The following is a 17,698-nucleotide window of genomic DNA, read 5'->3' on the forward strand; positions in this document are numbered from 1 at the left end:
CTGTCCACAGTGAGCTTACAATCTAAGAAGAGATGCTGCAGTTTGCTACTATTCTAGGGACAAACACAGAGAGGGCAGGCAGAGCCAGTTGTTTCTCCAGTACCTGCTCCCCCCTCCCCCCCACGTATCCCATGCTAATAGAACCCTGATCTGGTTTGAGGCCAAAACAGTCTGTGTCAATCATGACAGTCCTGCTCTCTGATTTCCCAGCCTCCCTTGCAGCTAGGAGACAGCAAAGAGATCTATTTGTGGCTAGTAAGAACGGGAATGTTTTTGCCTTCCTAATAAAAGATTTCAACTTGGCTACCTCCACCCATTCTCTCTTCTTTCTTTCTTGAGTGTGGACAATGTCCGAAGCTGTCACAGTCACTTTGTGATCATGAGATAATAAGCCAGCATATTAATACTAAGAATGACAAGTGGAAAAACAAGGAGAACCTAGGTCTTTGTGGACTTGCACCTACCTTGGACCACCTACCTTTCAACTCCTTATGTGAGGGGGGAAAAATCCCCAGCCTGCTAAATCTGAGACACTGTCAGCCAGGTTTTTGTTAGAGCTGATAGCATTTCTGATATGCCACCTAACTCAGGCTTGGGTGGGATTAATGGAAAAAGGATGCCTGAATTGCACTTTGAAGGATAAGGAGGCTGTAGCCAGGTAAACATAGCAAGAGGGAGAGGAGGCAGTTGCCATGTGGCCGAAGGATAGGAAGGTGCTCGTGGAAGAGGCAACTGTGCCAAAGCACATCGGGGACATTCCAATGCAATTGAAGCAGGTGGCACAAATGAAGAAGAGATGGGGCTGGAGAGACAGACTGGGGCCAAATTACAAAGGATCCATATACCTAGCTAAGCAGTTAAACAATTTTTAAGCAGTGAGAAACAGAACCAGAATGGCTATTTGCAAAGATGACTCTGTTAAGCATGGACTGAAGTGGGACAAGAGTGGAAACTGGAAGATGAGCCAACAGGCAGGATGGGTAGTGATTTGGACTATGAAGTTGGCTGTGGAAATGGAAATAGATTTGGGGGGTGGAAAGGACAGGACTTAGTAATTGGTTTGGATAAGTGGTAAAGAAAGAGAGATAAAAATGGCTCTGGGTTTCTGCTTGAGCAAATACTAAGGTGTCAAAAAAAAAATGGAGGAGGACTAGGAAGACTTTTTGGGGGGTGGGAATAGCATGCCTTGACGCTAAGTTTGAAATGCTCCTGATACCTCCGGGTGATCTTTGGACACTAGGTATATTAGTGTGGAGGACAGCTGTAGCCTGGGCTTAGGACAGAGAAGAAATGGGTTGAGGAGCAGAAGGAACCAGAGTGTGAGTTACAAAAGCCAAGAGAAGAGTGATAGGTCACAGTGTCAGAGGCTGCTGCCATACAAGAACTACTCATAAAATCAACAGGCATGACGTGGAAAAACTTACTCTAAAAAAATCAGTGTATATAAGCTGCAAACATTCAATATGTCAATGACTATTTTCAAAATCTCCACTGCTAACAGCCAGTGTCCTGGCAAGTTGGTATCATTTGAGATGAAACAATTCTTTGCTCAGAGAATTCCCTATCACATCCACTGATATTTTCAAGTCAAAAACTAGATACACAAAGAAGACCCCTAAAATAGCTATACCTCCAACTTTTTAAAAAGCTATTAAGAAAAACTGTAACAAATTCTGGCATTTTAAATCTCATTGACAAGAGAAGATGGATAGGTGGCTTGCATTTACCAAAGGTCTTTGTGTGATACTGTTTCTATCAACGTAGAAGCTATAAAATATACAACACAAAGAAGATAAATTCCATAGGGACAGCTATAGAGTGCTATTTAGATGGTTAAGTAGAAATATAAAAGCAAGCATGGTCTCAGGAGGAAAAAAACTGCATCAGCAGGTAGATTTTGAATATCTGTCAAACCAGCTGCCTGCAGCAAACCTACAGGGCAGAGTGGGACATCCGCAGTTCCATGTGGCTCTCCACAAAATGATTCTGCCCGAGGAGAGACAAAACTATTAAATATAGCCTTGCAGAAGGCCAGGCAATATGACAGCCTGCCCTGGGCTCACCTTCCTGTCCCTGAGTGAGTGGATTGGAAAGGCATTGCTGCCAGGCTACCAGTCCCTCCTGTAGTCTGACCTACAGCCCTGGGCCCATTTAAATCCTTCCACAAAAAGACCTGTACAGCCTGCTTGAGTGGCTAAAAGTCTAGTCCGTATGTAGGAAAGATAAGTGGATTGAGTTGTTTCACTGACACTGACCTTAACTGGGGGCCAAAAACCTACAGTTTGTTTCAGAAATAAATCCACAATAAAACATTTATATTTTCTATAATAACTATATATTTTCTCATAAAACCAACTTCCCAACTGTGAACTTGCAAAAAAAAAAAAAAAAAAGGTATGGGAATTTTTATTTTCCCTTTATGCCAAATATTCCGTAAAACAGGTTTTCCAATTTTTATTTAGCAAAGTTTTTGTTAAGGAAAGAAGGAAGGAGATACTTAATGTCAGCTTCCTTTCCTGAAATTGCACTCTTGTCACTGAAAAGAGATTCTATAGGGTTTTTTCTTTTAATACTGTAACATTTAAATACAGCATTGGAATAAAATACCAATTTTCCGATGCGTGGAAATTAAATTGCATCTACTTTTTTCTAATTCAAAGTTTAATTCAGATCAACCCAGTATAGTCAGCATGAACTCCTAAAACTTTTGCTAAATGATTTGCATTTTGGGCTTGGATGTCTATGTGTGTGTGTGCGTGTGTGATTAGAGTCTCAATTGACCTCACATTTTTGAAGAAGAGGGAAAAGGACAAACTGATAATGCATTCCAGATTAGCTGAAATGATTTATGCTGAACTTTGGCTCGCACCTGGGAGCAGACCCTCCTCAGGCGCAAGGCCCGGCTTCTGCTTTCCTGTGGTCAGCTGAGGCCACGCACCGGCCAACAAAAGGAGAAGGAGAACAGGGAAAACCGAGAGGCAGCAGCCTTGGCAATAAAACCAGAGGCCTCTGGACGCCACATGGCTCCCCTGTGTCTGAGATTGCCATGGTGAGGGCAGATTATTAGAGCAGAAACTCCGCTTCAGGCATGTGGAAAGTCAAGAACACGCCTTCTCTCAGTGAACCCTCCAACCACAGCAGCGGTTAACGCTGGAAACTCAGCTAAAAGTCCCTTTTAAACACAACCTTAAGAGTTGGCACCTTTTTCCATGAAGGGGAATCTGTTGTGATGCTGGGTGCCCCGGGGCAGGTCACGCACCTCGACACCAGCAGGGGGCGCCAGGACGGCTGCAGGAGCTAAGCGGCTCCGGCAGGCCACCCCCGCGAACTGCCCCGCAGGCCCAGCCAGACCAAGCAGGTGTGGACCAAGTCACTAGTGGCCCCCAGTCTACACGATCACAGAGTGTAGACCAGTCGCACTCTCCATTGAGGAAGGGCAAAGACGTCAATTCCAGCAATTCTTGGAAATCTAATGACCTTTCATTCAGAAAGATAAATGTAACTCACCTGAAAGCCCCAGATTTTATAATTTATTAAAATAAAGGTTTACTTATCCAGGTCTTAACTGCCCTGAAACACACTGACAGATGAAAGCCAAGTAGCATTTCTTAAACTGGATTAATGTAAAGATCTATTTCAAAGGAAAAACAGTATTCTTAGACCCTAAAACTATGTTTAGATTTCCACGTTTGGAAACTTAAGAAATTGAAATTTTAAATCTGTGGAAATGTTTTTTATTGCCTATCAAAAATATTTTTATTGTACTGTAAGAGTTTAACATTTAAAATTGGTTTGAATATGTTTTTAGGCTATTATCAAATGAATATACAAAATTTAGGGATTCTCATAAACCTTACATACGGACTCTTAACACGATAATTAGGGAAACAAAATTGTATGAAAACCAATTATTTTAATTAAATATTTATTTTATTAAAAAACAATGTTTTTAAATACAAAGACATTTTAAAAATCAGTATATTACCATTTTTCCACTTGAAGAATTTTTCTCTTTGAATTTTTGACTAAAGAGGGTGGATTAGATGGCATATGTAAGGAAGACCAGGTATGCTTATGAACTCAGTGATGACAAGTACCCAACCTTGCAAAGACAGAAAGCCTTAGGGGACTGCTATGTCCTGTCCCAACACATGTTTTGTGACTTCCCTTTATAGAGGACATACTGGGCTGACAGGTCACCAGCCCCGGGATCCCAATCTTTCCAATGTCCTTCTGACACGCAAGCTCGCCTGCTGCACCCAAGAAGACAATCCCCATAAAATGAAAATAGGATAGGACTGTGGCCTTCAGTATTTCAGGCAGCTTGGGAAAGAGACCACGTACATATGCTCTACCAGTGACAGCTAGGGTGGTATTTCCACCGTGTTAGCATTTGTGAGCGTAAGGACGATGAGCACAGTCTCACGTGACACACAACCTATTTTGGTTCAGGAGGGAGGCAGGGTCTGCTAGTACCTGGCCTGCCAGCAGCCCACACCATACAAGGTAAGGAATCCAGGTCAGGGTACGACAGGTTGGTTTTTATCACTGCCTAAAGGGCTGTAAGGAGTACAGGGACAGCAACAGTTACCTGTTCGAAAGAATGGAGTCCACTTTCTTTTCCTAACCTCACCATGTCCTCCAGAATGGCTTTCTTCAGATCCTGAATTGAACCATATGAGTAAAATCACAAGACAAGAACACATTTCATAATGGAAGTGAAAGAAACAACACATTTTGAGTAAAGTGTCACCAGAGATTGTCCAACCTGTGCTCCTCACACCTCCCCCATCTGCGTCTGACACCCCCAGCAGCACCCAGGCCCCATCCCTCTCACCGGTCAGGCAGGTGAGTGCCAGAAGCGGCCAGAGGAGTGACCATGAACACCAGGCTGAGAGACAGCTCAGTGCTTTCTAAAGCAGCCCCTGTGGTCAGCCCGGTGAGTTATGCTGCCCCAGGTGAGCCCAGGGCCCGGTGGGATCGGCAGGGTCCGGCTGCTGGTGAGAAATGGACCATGTGACACAGGGGCTGGAGCCAGAGCCCAGTGACCTCCACAGAGCCCTGCACCTCCCACTAGGGTCCAGGAAGGTGAGAATGGCTAATGCTCTAAGCAGGGAGAAATGTGTCACTTTTTCAATTCCATGACTGTCTCTCTAAGCCCCGCAGAGACAAAATCAACCTCACGTTTGGAAAGAGCGTGGCCCGCAGGTCAGAAAGCCTGTGCTCACATCTGACTCTGCTGTTGACCAGCTGTGTGGCCTTGAGCAAGGTACCTCCCTCCCTGGATTCCCCTCCAAGCTGCAAAACAACAGGGCTGGGCTGGCTTTCTGTGATGTTCCTTGGCTCTAAAGTCCAATCGTTTATCAATCTTTCTAAGAAGAAAAATGAGTTTTTTCAACAGCAACATAAAAAGAGCTCTGGTTTAAGATTCTCACCCTGCATAATGCTAGAAGTTCCCTGTGAGTTCAGATTTCACTGGTCCACAGTTTTCCTGTCTCCTTATTACGTGGTGTCACAGAACGTTCAGCAACCTTGTAGGAAACAGCCCCGAGACACAAACCTGATTTGTGCAGAGCTCGCCATATGTCCCTTCGATTCCTTTCTTCTGCGCCCAGGAGGGCATGACTTCAGGGTCAGGCACGACAATGCCCACCAGAAAGGCCTGGAACACCCACCACAGGAAAACACAGTCAGGATAAAGCTTTTAAAGCGGCTATCTGTGGTCCAGCATTAAAATTCTCAGACTCTACCCTTTTCTAAAAACAAGGACATGCTCATGAAACATTTCTGCCAATATATCACACATTCTTAGATGGTCCATTTTCTGATATGTTCTCCTAACTTTATAAAAAAATAAGTTTAAGGGCATTAAGAATCAGTAAAGTTAGGCCAGGCATGGTGGCTCACGACTGTAATCCTAACACTCTGGGAGACTGAGGCGGGAGGACTGCGTGAAGTCAGAAGTTCGAAACCAGGCTGAGCAAGAGCGAGACCTTGTCTCTACTGGAAATAGAAAAGAATTAGTCGGACAACTCAAAAACATATAGAAAAAATTAGCCAGGCACGGTGGCGCACGCCTGTAGTCCCAGCTACTCGGGAGGCTGAGGCAGGAGGATCGCTTGAGCCCAGGAGTTTGAGGTTGCTGTGAGCGAGGCTGACACCACAGCACTCTAGCCCGGGCAACAGAGTGAGATGCTGTCTCAAAAATAAATAAATAAATATATAAATAGGAATTTTCTTTCATGATTTGAAATGCAAAGGAGAATGCTGGTGTCTGACTAGAGACTAACAGTATTTAATCTGGAATTTTCAGCAGGCCCGGTACATGCGGGAAGCCAGGGGCCTCACCTTTAGGCTGTCCCCATGGACATAGACCTGCGCCACGGGCTGGCTCCGGATGTAGATGTTCTCAATCTTCTCGGGCGCGACATACTCTCCCTGAGCAAGTTTAAATATGTGCTTTTTCCGATCGATAATTTTAAGAGTTCCTGTCTGGAGAGTTGAACAAACAGCTTCGTAAGAAGACGGCCCCCCCAGCCCTGACCCCTCACGTCTCAGTGCCACAGCCCGTCGCTCCGGCCCTACCCCCAGCCCGGCCGACCCTGCCCCACCTGTTCTCCGCCTGCTGTCTCTGTCATGCAGCTGGAGAGACCACAGGGCGATGGCACCCGAGCTCTGCTGGGCCCCGAGCGCCCACTGTCCTTCCCCTTAGCAGTGAGCCCCCTGCCACCTCTGCCACCCTCACACCTAGCAACAGGTGTCCTCACCTCCTCCTCCTCCTCAGAGCCACCTCCCTCACACCAGGGCACTGCTTTCACCCAGGCCCTTGCTCCAGTTGTCCTTTTTCTCACCAGCATCTTCAGATTCATTCCCTTAGACCACACTCGGGCCTCCCGCCCAGCTACCGCCTTCACCCCCAAAGAGCAGCCTCTCTGTCCCCTGGCATGTAGCAAAGATCCAGCAGAGGCCCCCAGGACTCCTACTGGACAGCCACTAGGAGCCTAGGCCCCTGTAGGTCCACTCGAGTGGATCTTTCTGGAAACCATTAGGCATAGGGAGGAGTCAGTCTCCGAGACCCCAGCTACAGCCTCCTGCACAGGTGCCTCCCCGCCTTCACGGGACAGAGACAGAGAAGGGCGCTCTGGGTGCAGGTGAGGAAGAGCCTCCCGTCCGCAGAGGCGCTCCTGAGTGGCGAATTGTCAGGGAAGACATGGAGAAGCCTCCTGCCTCGGTGAGCCAGGTCCCAGCCCTCCCACAGCCGCAGCGCCTGCAGCCCGCAGCTCCAGTCACACTCACCGGCAGCCACTTCCCGATGTCCCCGGTGTGAAGCCAGCCGTCACTGTCCAGGGCCTCCTTGGTCCTGTCCTCGTCTTTCAAGTAGCCCTTGAACACGTTTGGTCCTCTCACACATATCTGTGGGGACACAGCCATGGTGTCTCTCAGCCTCGGGGTGCAGGGACGGAGGCCGTCCCCAGGCGTGTGGAGGACCAGGTACGGTGTCCATCGGGAAAGCCGAGGCAGGAATGGCGTGGGGGACACAGAGGACGGGGAAGCCGCCAGCCGTCGGAACCGCCTCCTACCTGCTCTCCAGCAGCGTCCTCCCCTCCGCCCCTCCCTGCCGGCCACCCCACCCCACTGCCGTCTCTCCTTCCTCAGGAGCCCCCCGCTTGGCCGCACGCTGCTTTGTGACACTCTCGATGGGTCTCGTCACAAGTATCGATGGCTGGTCAATTCCGCCAGCGACACCCCAGTCCCTGGCATCCTCACCAGGCAGTCGGGTTCCCCCCACCCCCGAGGAGCGGGCGGGTGTGGGCCGGCGCTGTCTGCCCCGTCTGGTCTCTTAGCACAGGGCCGTGTTTCCCCCAGGACCGGCCACACAGCGGCAGACCGTGGCAGTTAAGGGGAGAAAATGGATTTCTTTAAAGTTTAGGAATTCCAAATGTTGATTTCCAGCCACCCAGTCCCAGCGTAAGGGACTGCCTCACACGCAGGACAGGAGACGCTGAATCTAGTTCAGTCAAATGAACCCGTAATTTAAAGCAGTTCTATTAACAGGTGAAGGGAAAATACTTCCATCCCTCCTATTTTTGTTCGTTTGCTTTTACTCTTCACGGGCGCCTGCAGCCTCTAAGGGAAAACCCTGAAGCTCACCTCTCCCTCTCCTTCGGAGGCCCAGTAGTTCAGTTCCTCGACGTCCACGAGCTTGATGTGGTTGCAAGGCAGCGGCGCCCCCACGTGCCCTGAAACGCCAGAGCCAGACGGCGTTTGTTAGCGTGCAGAGCCGTTTCGGCTCAGAGATGCTCCACGCCCTGCAAAACCCCCATGCGGCCAAAATGGGGAATTATGGATGGAAAGCAAGACGCCTTTAGAAGGGCATCGGTCACTGGCCAGCTTTGATGACAAAACAGAGTTCTGCAGAAAGCAAAGGCCAACTCCTGCCTGGGCCTCTGTTTCGGATCTGACTCTTGAAGGTCAGGAGAGGCCCGGCTGGCCCAACGCCAACCTGCACGGGGTCCCTGGCTGGGCAGGGGAGCTTACACCCCACCAATCGCACGGCCAGGATTTTTCGCGAGTTGCCCACATTAAAACACATGTCCCCATTGTCGGACCACAAGTCTCGGTTTGGAGATGCTAAAATACAGCAACCACTGCTTTTCCTCTACTCCCCAGACTGTCGACTAACGTGCACAGGAATCACCAGTGATGTTATTAAATCACAGATTCCGGTTCAGTGGGTCTGGGAGGCGGCCTGAGACTCTACGACTCTCACAGGTACCACACCTGGGGTGACAAGGGACAGAATGAAGTGACCAGGATGAAGTGACTCGCCCTCAAACAAGAAAACTCTGAATTCTCTTGGTCGGATTCACCCCAAGATTACATCTAAGTCCGCTGGCAGGGTGGAGGGCTTTTGAGCAGGTGCTGGCCAAGGTCCTGACGGAGCAGGAGCCGTGTGTGTAAGCAAGGCTGTAACGCTGCCAGACCTTTCAAAACATTGCACAAAGATATACATCCTCTCGGACCCAACAGGCTTTTCAAGTTTGTTGTTGTTGTAAGGATACATGAAAAAGGCAAAACCTCCACAGTTTTACATGGGAAAATTTAAAGGATGACGAAAGAGGGAAGAAAGAATGTGCAAGAGGAAGGGGATGTCGGGCAGCGGTTGTCACTGTAACTGTATCAGGAAGAAAAATGAGGGAGCCAGGACTTCCGAAGATGGTCCCTGTAGGAGATTTGCAATTGGCAGAGTGGCCAAAGAATTTATTTACAAAATAGGCTTTATTTAGATATAGTTAAAGAGACAGAACTAAGAAAAAGTGCTTCTTGTACTTGGCTTGGACAAATATGATTTCAATTTAAAATCCACCTATCATGTTTCTGCTGACTATCTCAAGGTGTTCTTGGAAATGGCATCACGTGAAGGAGCATATTTCTTTCACATGCACATCAGCCCAAATTTTCCAGCTTGTACTTTAGCAAGCTTAAGCACAAAGAGCAGCCCAGGCTGACACAGGAGGTCAGCATACTGAAGGATGCTTTTGCTGAATGGTTTTCTGATTCCTCCAGTATCTGAGGTTGCTGCTGCCTTCTAGACACTAGTAGCACAGACCAGAGCTCCCAATGGGGCTCTAAAAGGACACTTCAGGAAGCAGCTCCCCGGCCACTACAAACCTGCCCCTCCTTGACAAGTCATATCCAATTGACAGTCTGCTCCCTTTATCCTAAGATGACTGCAAACAAGGCTGTGTAGTGTCTAGAATCTACAAAATCCCATATGCTGATAATGTCAGCATTTTTCCACCTGGAGTTGTAGGTTGTGATCTATTACTTTTTTATATAACTTCTGTTTATCTATGAAAGAAATAGGAAAATACAAAAATGTGTAACAAAGAGAACAAGAGATCCCTAATGCCACAGCCCAGACATAACCACCATTCATGTTTTCCTTCTATTTCTCTTTGCTTTTTTTCTAGATGCCTGTGCAAGTCCACTCCCCATGAGGGCGTGTTAGAGCCCGCTGCCCTTGCTCGGTGGGGCTGTGGCCCACTCCCAGGTCTGCAGACCCTCCTACCTGAGGTCCAGTCCCCGGGCGTGGTGAAGGTACATCCAGCCGTGCACTCAGTTTGCCCGTAACCCTCGTAGACCTTCAAGCAAAACACGGAAACCGCGCTGTGGACACGCACGCTCTGCTCCAGTCAGCTGAGCGGAATATCTGGCTGCCCCGCAGTGAGGCCGGTGGGAGGAAGGTGGCTCCAGGAGAAGACTGACACAGACAGCAAGTGTGGCCACACTTGCTTGGAAGAAGTATTATTTTCACCACTGACACTTAACAGATAAGGTTATGTGTAGTAGGGGGCAAAGATTTCTGGCCTATTTTAAACCATTGGATCTATTTTTCATATGGACAACATATTAAAGATTAAACACTTAAAAATCCAATACATGTTTTGCTTTATCTCTGCAAGATGTTCCTCTCCAGAGCCCCACGTGTTTGCATGAATACAAACCAGCAGGGCTCGCTGCCTGTCTGGGGGAGTCTCTACCTGTAGAGACGCTGGTGTGAAACAGGAGGAGGATGTCAGAAGCTCGTAGCTTATAAAGCAGAAAAATGTGAGTGCGCACAGTTATGAAACGACACGTCTACTCTACATAAAATCCACCAGCTGCAGCCATGGTACGATGCCCTGCGTGTGTAGGAACTTAATAAATATTGAGTGGATACATGAAGAAATGAACTTTTAGGGAAGACAAAACCTGGTGAATCAAATAGCAGCGCACCAATGGGCTCTCGTCCCCCCATCCTCCTCCTCCGGGTTGGGAGGTGCTTTGCAGGCTGGAGGGGGCAGAGATGCGGTACGGCTGTGGAACGGATCCTCACAGCACGCTGACAATCCGTAGAGTTCACCTGATCCCTTTTCCTTTGCTAGAAACTTCTGAGGGCCCAGGTAAAGGAATTTCTCAGAGCAGATACAACTGGGCTTTCTGGACCGTGGTGAAGCGGTCGGCTTTCACTGGCTCTGGGCTATTTTTATCCTCAGGGGAGGGAGCTTTCGTCCCACAAAAATCTTGCCACCAGATCTCCCTCTGCACTGCAGAGAGCAGGTCGTTTTCCTGCCCCAACACCCCCACCCGCTGGGGAAGACCCCACAGTGACCATACCTGGCAGCCCAGAGCCGCCCGGAGGAAGCCCAGCACCGTGGGGGACGCGGGGGCAGCTCCAGTGACGATCATGCGCACACACCCCCCGAGGCTGGCCTGTGGGGAGAGAGGGATCTGTCAGAGTCTGTGACGCCCTCAATGGCGTCCGGCCACTGGGGCCCGGCCAAGGTCACCGTCCTACCACCTGGGCCTGGCCAAGGTCACCGTCCTGCCACTGGGCCCGGCCAAGGTCACCGTCCTGCCACTGGGCCCGGCCAAGGTCACCGTCCTGCCACTGGGCCTGGCCAAGGTCACCGTCCTGCCACTGGACCCGCCCAAGGTCACCGTCCTGCCACTGGGCCCGCCCAAGGTCACCGTCCTGCCACTGGACCCGCCCAAGGTCACCGTCCTGCCACTGGGCCCGGCCAAGGTCACCGTCCTGCCACTGGACCCGGTCTGCTATTACACTGGGATCAGAAATAAGGCCCAGAACTGTCTGTGCAGCACTCGAGCCGAGAAAGTCCCTTCCCCTTCCAGATGATAAATCCAACTGGCTCTGCAACTCAACACACGAGCAGCTCTCTTACGGCTTTTGAGATAAGTGCCATTAGTCTGCGCTGGTTCTCCCTTAAAATACCCATCTGCTCCCTCACTCTCCCATCCTTCAAAAGCATCCAAAACAATTACTTAGAACAATTCCTCCCCACTTCCATCTTAATGGCATTGCCGTTTTTTTCATTTATAAATCAATACCATGCTTTATTTACTGTGCCCTGCAGGGGACAGAGAACACTTGAAACACTTTGCGTCTGTAAGTCGAGCCCAGAGAGTTTAAATATTAATGTTCATAACTAAAAATAAAATAGCAACAAAAAAATTGAGTAGTGCCACTAATTAACTACAGATTCCTTGGGCAATGCAGAGCCTGAGAACGATAGTGGAGGCACAGAAACGAGTGATTCGGGACTGGCCGGGTTTGGGAGGGGTCAAGGGGACGGGACATGGGGAAGGAAAAGAAGGTTCCTCGACGTTCAGTAGAACCTCGTGCAGCTGGGCGGCCGCCGTGGTCTGGCATACGGGGAGGGGCAGGAGAACCTCCAGGCCCTCAGAGCTCCTCGGTGGGGGCCTGACCTGACCCCCCACCAGAAAAGCGACCCCCGATGCCCACAGAGATCAAGACACCTACTTTCCAGGGGTCCCTCTTGCTGGTGACCTTTTGGCAAATATAACACATCTCCAAAGGTCAAAAAATGACAACCTCAAAATTTCTCTGGTCGCTTAAAGCTTTGATTTCACAAGCAAATGAGTTCCTGTTTCACAAGATACAGGCTGCCGGGATGAACTTCTCCAGGTCTCCCGTAAGGTGTAAGGTCTCCCCCCGAACCCTCGGGTGTCCCCGGACGGCCACTGACTTGCTTGCTCACCTGGATCTTGTTGAAGAAGAGCTCATCCCAGATGCTGTCGTTCCTGATGATCCCGCTGCGGACCTCGGCCTGCTTGCGCTTGGCCGCGAACTCCAGCAGCCAGCGCTTCACCGGCGTGTTCGCCTGGCTGAAGATCTGGGGACACAAGGGGGAAGCGGCTGTTTCGGGCCCCATGTCTCACCTCCCAACGTGTCCCTGGGAAGGAGGCTCAGACACGTCTGCAGAGAGGCCACCCCCGCGGGAGGCCACCGAGCGCGGTGCCACGCAGGAAGTCTGCGCCGGCAGGTCTGGCATGTTGCAGAGAGGGAAGTTCTAGGCAAAAAGTCTCCCCCGCCAGGGTTTTGAAGACAGGAAGAAAACAGGGAGAGTGAGCCAAAGTCGGGGACTGCAAGAGAGGAGGTGACTCCCAGGGCGCGGGGAGGGAGGTGCGGGAAGCCTGGCACCCCCGCCAGGCTCACCTTGTCGTACATCCGGTTCAGCAGCCGCGGGACCACCGGGAAGATGGTGGGGCACAGGGCCTGCATGTCTTCCGACAGGAGGCGGATGTCGCCCTGGAAGAAGCCCACGCGGCCCCCGTGGCAGTAGACGACAGACTGGGGGGAGAGGACAGGCCGGGAGGCGCCGTCAGGCGGCCGGCCCTGGCCGAGGTAGGACCAGCCCCGTCCATAGCGCTGCCCTGCGTGGAGGGCGCCTGTGACCCCTGGCCCCGGCTCTGGCTGCTGCCGCGAGACACGGAAACACCATCTGGGGTGAGGCCCCCCCCCCACCCCCGCCTCCGTCCCGCCCGGGCAGGGGGCAAAGCAGCAGGAGACGGAGCAGAATCCCGAGCCTCCGGGAGATGCCACTGCGGCCGTCCTCACCAGCACCTGTCCCCCGGGCCACTCCCAAGCCCCGGGCGCCGGCCTCCCTGGGGCCCCGGGCCTTTGGGATGTGTCACGCTCTACCAACGGGTCTGCTCCAGGCCTCAGAGTCTTGGGATTTCCCCGGGGACATCCTAGCAGCTCTGAAGGGCACACGGGCGCCCTGGGCCCTGGAGGAGCTGCTGTTTGGTGGGAGGTGGGGGGGCGTCTGGCAGGTGCCTAAAGGGACCAGGAGTGCTCCAGGGCCACACACACTCCTTTCTCTGATACTCATAGCAGCCCCGCAGGGGAGGCAGCATTCCTAATTCCCACTTTACAGGTGAGGAATGCAAAGTTCAGAGAGGCAAAGAGACTTTCCCAGAGTCACAAAACCAGCTGACAGTAACTGCCAGAGTTTCTAAGCCAGGTCTGGAGAGCTGGAGAGCTTGTCTGGCCGCAGGAGACCTGCCCCAGGGCAAACCGGGAAGGGCTTAGAAGACACGGATCATCCACAGGCTGGTCCCGAGTGACGCAGCGCAGGGTGGGGCATCTTTGTTCCTGGAATCACTCCGGATTCCTTCCTTGTTCCCTCTTCACCCCCACGAGGCCGGTCTCGGGCCCAGTCTCAGGCCAGTCCCCATCTATTCTAGCTTGAGGAGCCAGGACAGTGTGATATCCTGACTTTTCTTTTTCAGGAATCCATGAGCTATGAAAGCTACACGTTTTGGGGCCATATATGGGCTGCGCGGCACAGAGCTCGAATGGCAAAGCTGTTCTGCAGAGCGCTCTCTGATGCATCAGCCAGGGTCTCTCTCAGCTGCGGGGGGCCGTGGGCAAGACGGGATGGCTGGGGTCTTCCCTGGAGCAACTCTCCCTGGAGGGACAGCGGCTCCTCGGACCCCTGTGGTACCTTCTGAGGACGGGGCGGTTGGGCCCTACTTCAGGCCACCAGTGACCAGGGACACCGTGCTAGGGCTACGGGCTGGAGGCACACGCCGTGCCTCCCTGCCGCCGGGGCCTTACCTGCACCATTCGCTCAAACATGTGTGCTAAAGGCAAATAGGAAATGTGCACATCCGCACAAGTGGGAGCCCACTGGCTCTGCAAGAGAACAGAAGGAGCCCCGGCAAGGCCCGGTCAGTCAGGCGAGCGTCTTACCTGGATCACTCTCTCAAACATGTGAGCCAGAGGCAGGAAGGAGATGAGCACATCGTCCTGTCTCGGAAAGATCACTTTCTGCAGGTGACGGGCATGGGAGACAGAAAGGAAAGAAACACTGACAGGAAGACGACGAGAAAGTCATAAAACAATAAAGAGAAAATGGTCCTGGAGGGGCAAACAGGAAGAGAGGGGAGGGGAATGAGGACAGGGAGAGAGAGAGAGAGAGAGAGGTGAGATGAGAGAGAGAAGAAATGAGACAGAGAGAGAGAGAGAAAGGGAGGAAGGGAGGGAGGGAAGGAGAGGGAAGGACGGAAAGGGAGAGGGGGAGGGCAAGGTGCAGAAGGAAGAGAGAGACAGAGACAGGCAGCATAGGAAGCGGAGTGTTAGGTCGCAGCGCCAGTGGGTCTAGGTTATCTGCAGAAGCAAAGAGCCAAATGGAGCACATATAAACCAGCAGAGCCGGGCTCCGCAGGAAGTCTCCTCTCGGAGGGCCTGCACCTCACTCGCAGTCAGTCAGCACCAGCCGGCTCTCTCCCCTTCCTTCTCCTCTCCCTCGCCTCCCACCCCCCACCTCCCCAGTCTCCCTGGGCCACCTGTGCAGGTATGCAGAAGGTCTTAGCTAATCAGCACTTCCTAGTCCTTCTTCCAGAGAAAGGGGCCCAGAGAGCCCTAAGTCTGTGCCAACTGTGGCTGGGGAACCAGCCCCAAATATGTACTTGAACTTGGCCTCCCAAGCCATGCCCGGGACCAGGGCCTTAAAGGCAGAAGCTGACGGGGAGCCTTGTCTGCCTGGCTGGACTTCCCTGCTCTCTGCCTCTCCCCAAGCCCATCCCTCTCCTGGGCTAGCTGTCGGCCCAGTTTGGACAAACCCTGGGATCCGAGCTTGCTGCTCTTAACCTGGGCTCAGCCACCAAGCATTGCCCGCAGTTTTCTACCAGAATATACAACCGTTTGGTGCGTGTGCCCCACAATGTCATCTAGCACAAACATGGAGGGTGATTTCCCCCACAGTGGAGAAAAGGCCTAACTTCTGTGAAAATGTGCATTCCTTTATCCCGGAGGAAACTGCAGGACATACTCACCACTTTTGGGAAGAGTCCTCCTTTCTTAGCTGGTTATAAAATGCTAAAATGCTTTTGTGAGGCCAGGAAATCAAAGCTTTTTTTTTTTTAATTTAAATTTACCTTTAAGAACAGCCTTATAAATTAGCAGTTGCCGTGGTTTCTCAGACTCTAGTAGTCCTTAAACACAAAATAACTGAATTAAACCCTGATCTACTCGAAAAGCAGCTACTAAAAATCACTTTCCAATCAAGATACACACAAGACCATAGGCATATCCATTTTTGAAGTTAAAAAAAATGAAAGATGGGTTTACATGCTTGTCTTTTTGGGATCTTGGAAATCGACTGAATATTTATCACACAGGGATCACTTCGGCATTTGGAGTTAAAAGTGGCTGTAAAAGTTGAGTTGCTCTGGTGGGAACAGCAACTCCTGTCTGTGAACACAGCCCAGACTATATCAGGGGAAAAAATCCTCTGAGGCTCGGGCTTGTCCTCAGGAGACACCTGCGTTAGTAATTCTACTTTATTCACCTCTGTCACTTTCAGAAAGCCTGAGAAATCAGCCACCACGTTCCCGTGGGTGAGCATCGCACCTTTGGGGTTCCCTGTGGAGAGAAAGCAAGAAGGCGAATTAGCCGGGGGCTCGGGGCCACTCCTGTAGGGCAGTGCCCGGCGGACAGTCCCGGACACCCAGGCCGTCCACGCGAGCCTCTGGCCTTCGTCCCCAGCCACCTTCAGACCTCTGGGCAGACGGCTGCTGCTCTGGGGACTCCCATCCTGTGGACTCTCAAAGCCCAGCCTGAGGATTCCAGCAGGGTGGGGTCACTTGCGCCCGCACCTTGCCCTCCCCGGCCCCCTCTGGGAGCGCAGGCTCTCGGCTGGCCGGAGAAGGACCAGTGTGTCCTATTCCAGCGGTCCACTCTCTGGCAGAGGACCACCCCCCTCGCTGCCTTTGGCATCTGGAACAGTCCCAGGCTCAGGCCGGGCTGGAGGTCCGCAGGGCTGCTCGCCGACAGAGACGGGACACAGGTATGGACGTCCCTGCTTTGTCTTGACACAACTTCTACCACTTGCTCATGCGGCCTGGTCCTTGGGGCTCTTGAGGAGGCCGTGGGCTGCTTGGATGCCCCAGGGGATGGAGGCAGGTGGGGACCCAGAGCACAGCAGGCTGGAGGGGCCGGCCTGGCCACCATCTCACGCCAGGGTGGACACGAACCTGATGTTGCTGCCGCTTACAGATCGGACGGGGCCCGAGTGCGAGCCGTGTGCTCCCGGCCACGACCCCTCCCCGAGCTTCCCCGCTGCGAGCCAAGAGAGTCACGCCCACTCACACGGCTGCTACACGGCTAAGGATAAAATCCACGTAACAAAGGATGTTAAAGATGTTTCCAGCAAGGCAGCCAAAGATGCTAAATTGGACATTCCCACAGAGATAGCAGATATAGTAGCTGGGAAACTTCAAAAGTGAGGGCCAAGACCACAAGCCAAACTTACCCAGGAAATATCAAATAAACTAACATGTCTACTTTGCAGCCCTCACCCAGAAGGAAGCAACGAAAGGGCTGAGTAGAGACTAGGACAGTATTACACTAAATGTAACTGAAGTACTCGCTTTCAAATGGCTAATTTTATGCTATGTGGATTTTGCCTCCAGGAAAGAGAGAGAATTTGTGAGGAAGATTTCTGTGGAGAGAGCTACAAGGCGTCCTACAGCCCATCCAAAGGGGAGGAACGAAGGGTCCTCCCTCCTAGACCCAACCTGCAACCCAGGCTGACCCAGACGCTCACGGGATCCCTTGGAGAGCCCAAACGTGTTCCCTCCAGCTGGGGAACCCCGAGAGGGAGGTGAAGAAGCCTGTGGTTGCCAGAAAATGATCCATGCCAGCACCTGGATCTGGAGTCTGCAGGAGGAACCCCAGCCCGAGGGGCAGTGGTGGCAATGGTGGGATGAGGGAGGTTTGCAGGGCAAAGGACCCTCCCCAGTCAGAGGGAGGCAATGAGATGCACACCAGAGGTGGAGGCCGAAGTGGAGCAGGGACAGACAACCCGGGGCAGGGCAGGGCCCAGAT

The 17,698-nt window shown here is 51.8% G+C and overlaps 1 protein-coding gene across 4 annotated transcripts in view; it reads right to left on the reverse strand.

The window, feature by feature from the left end:
* The window catches only part of ACSL6 (acyl-CoA synthetase long chain family member 6), a 55,581-nt gene that overhangs the window by 5,369 nt on the left and 32,514 nt on the right, over positions 1-17,698 (reverse strand). For 2 of the 4 annotated variants that reach the window (XM_075996005.1, XM_075996007.1), the window contains exons 10-20: positions 16,161-16,234; positions 14,561-14,638; positions 13,022-13,156; positions 12,564-12,698; positions 11,161-11,256; positions 10,073-10,145; positions 8,152-8,240; positions 7,297-7,413; positions 6,349-6,492; positions 5,561-5,662; positions 4,592-4,663 (exon numbers count right to left, since the gene is read on the reverse strand). In XM_075996005.1, the coding sequence (XP_075852120.1) occupies positions 4,592-4,663; positions 5,561-5,662; positions 6,349-6,492; positions 7,297-7,413; positions 8,152-8,240; positions 10,073-10,145; positions 11,161-11,256; positions 12,564-12,698; positions 13,022-13,156; positions 14,561-14,638; positions 16,161-16,234 (1,115 nt within the window). Of the gene's footprint in view, positions 1-4,591; positions 4,664-5,560; positions 5,663-6,348; positions 6,493-7,296; positions 7,414-8,151; positions 8,241-10,072; positions 10,146-11,160; positions 11,257-12,563; positions 12,699-13,021; positions 13,157-14,425; positions 14,504-14,560; positions 14,639-16,160; positions 16,235-17,698 lie in introns of all 4 variants that reach the window. The other 2 variants (XM_075996008.1, XM_075996006.1) reach the window with 2 other exon arrangements.

Source organism: Microcebus murinus, chromosome 21 (assembly GCF_040939455.1).
Source record: "Microcebus murinus isolate Inina chromosome 21, M.murinus_Inina_mat1.0, whole genome shotgun sequence".
Taxonomy (NCBI): Eukaryota; Metazoa; Chordata; class Mammalia; order Primates; family Cheirogaleidae; genus Microcebus; species Microcebus murinus.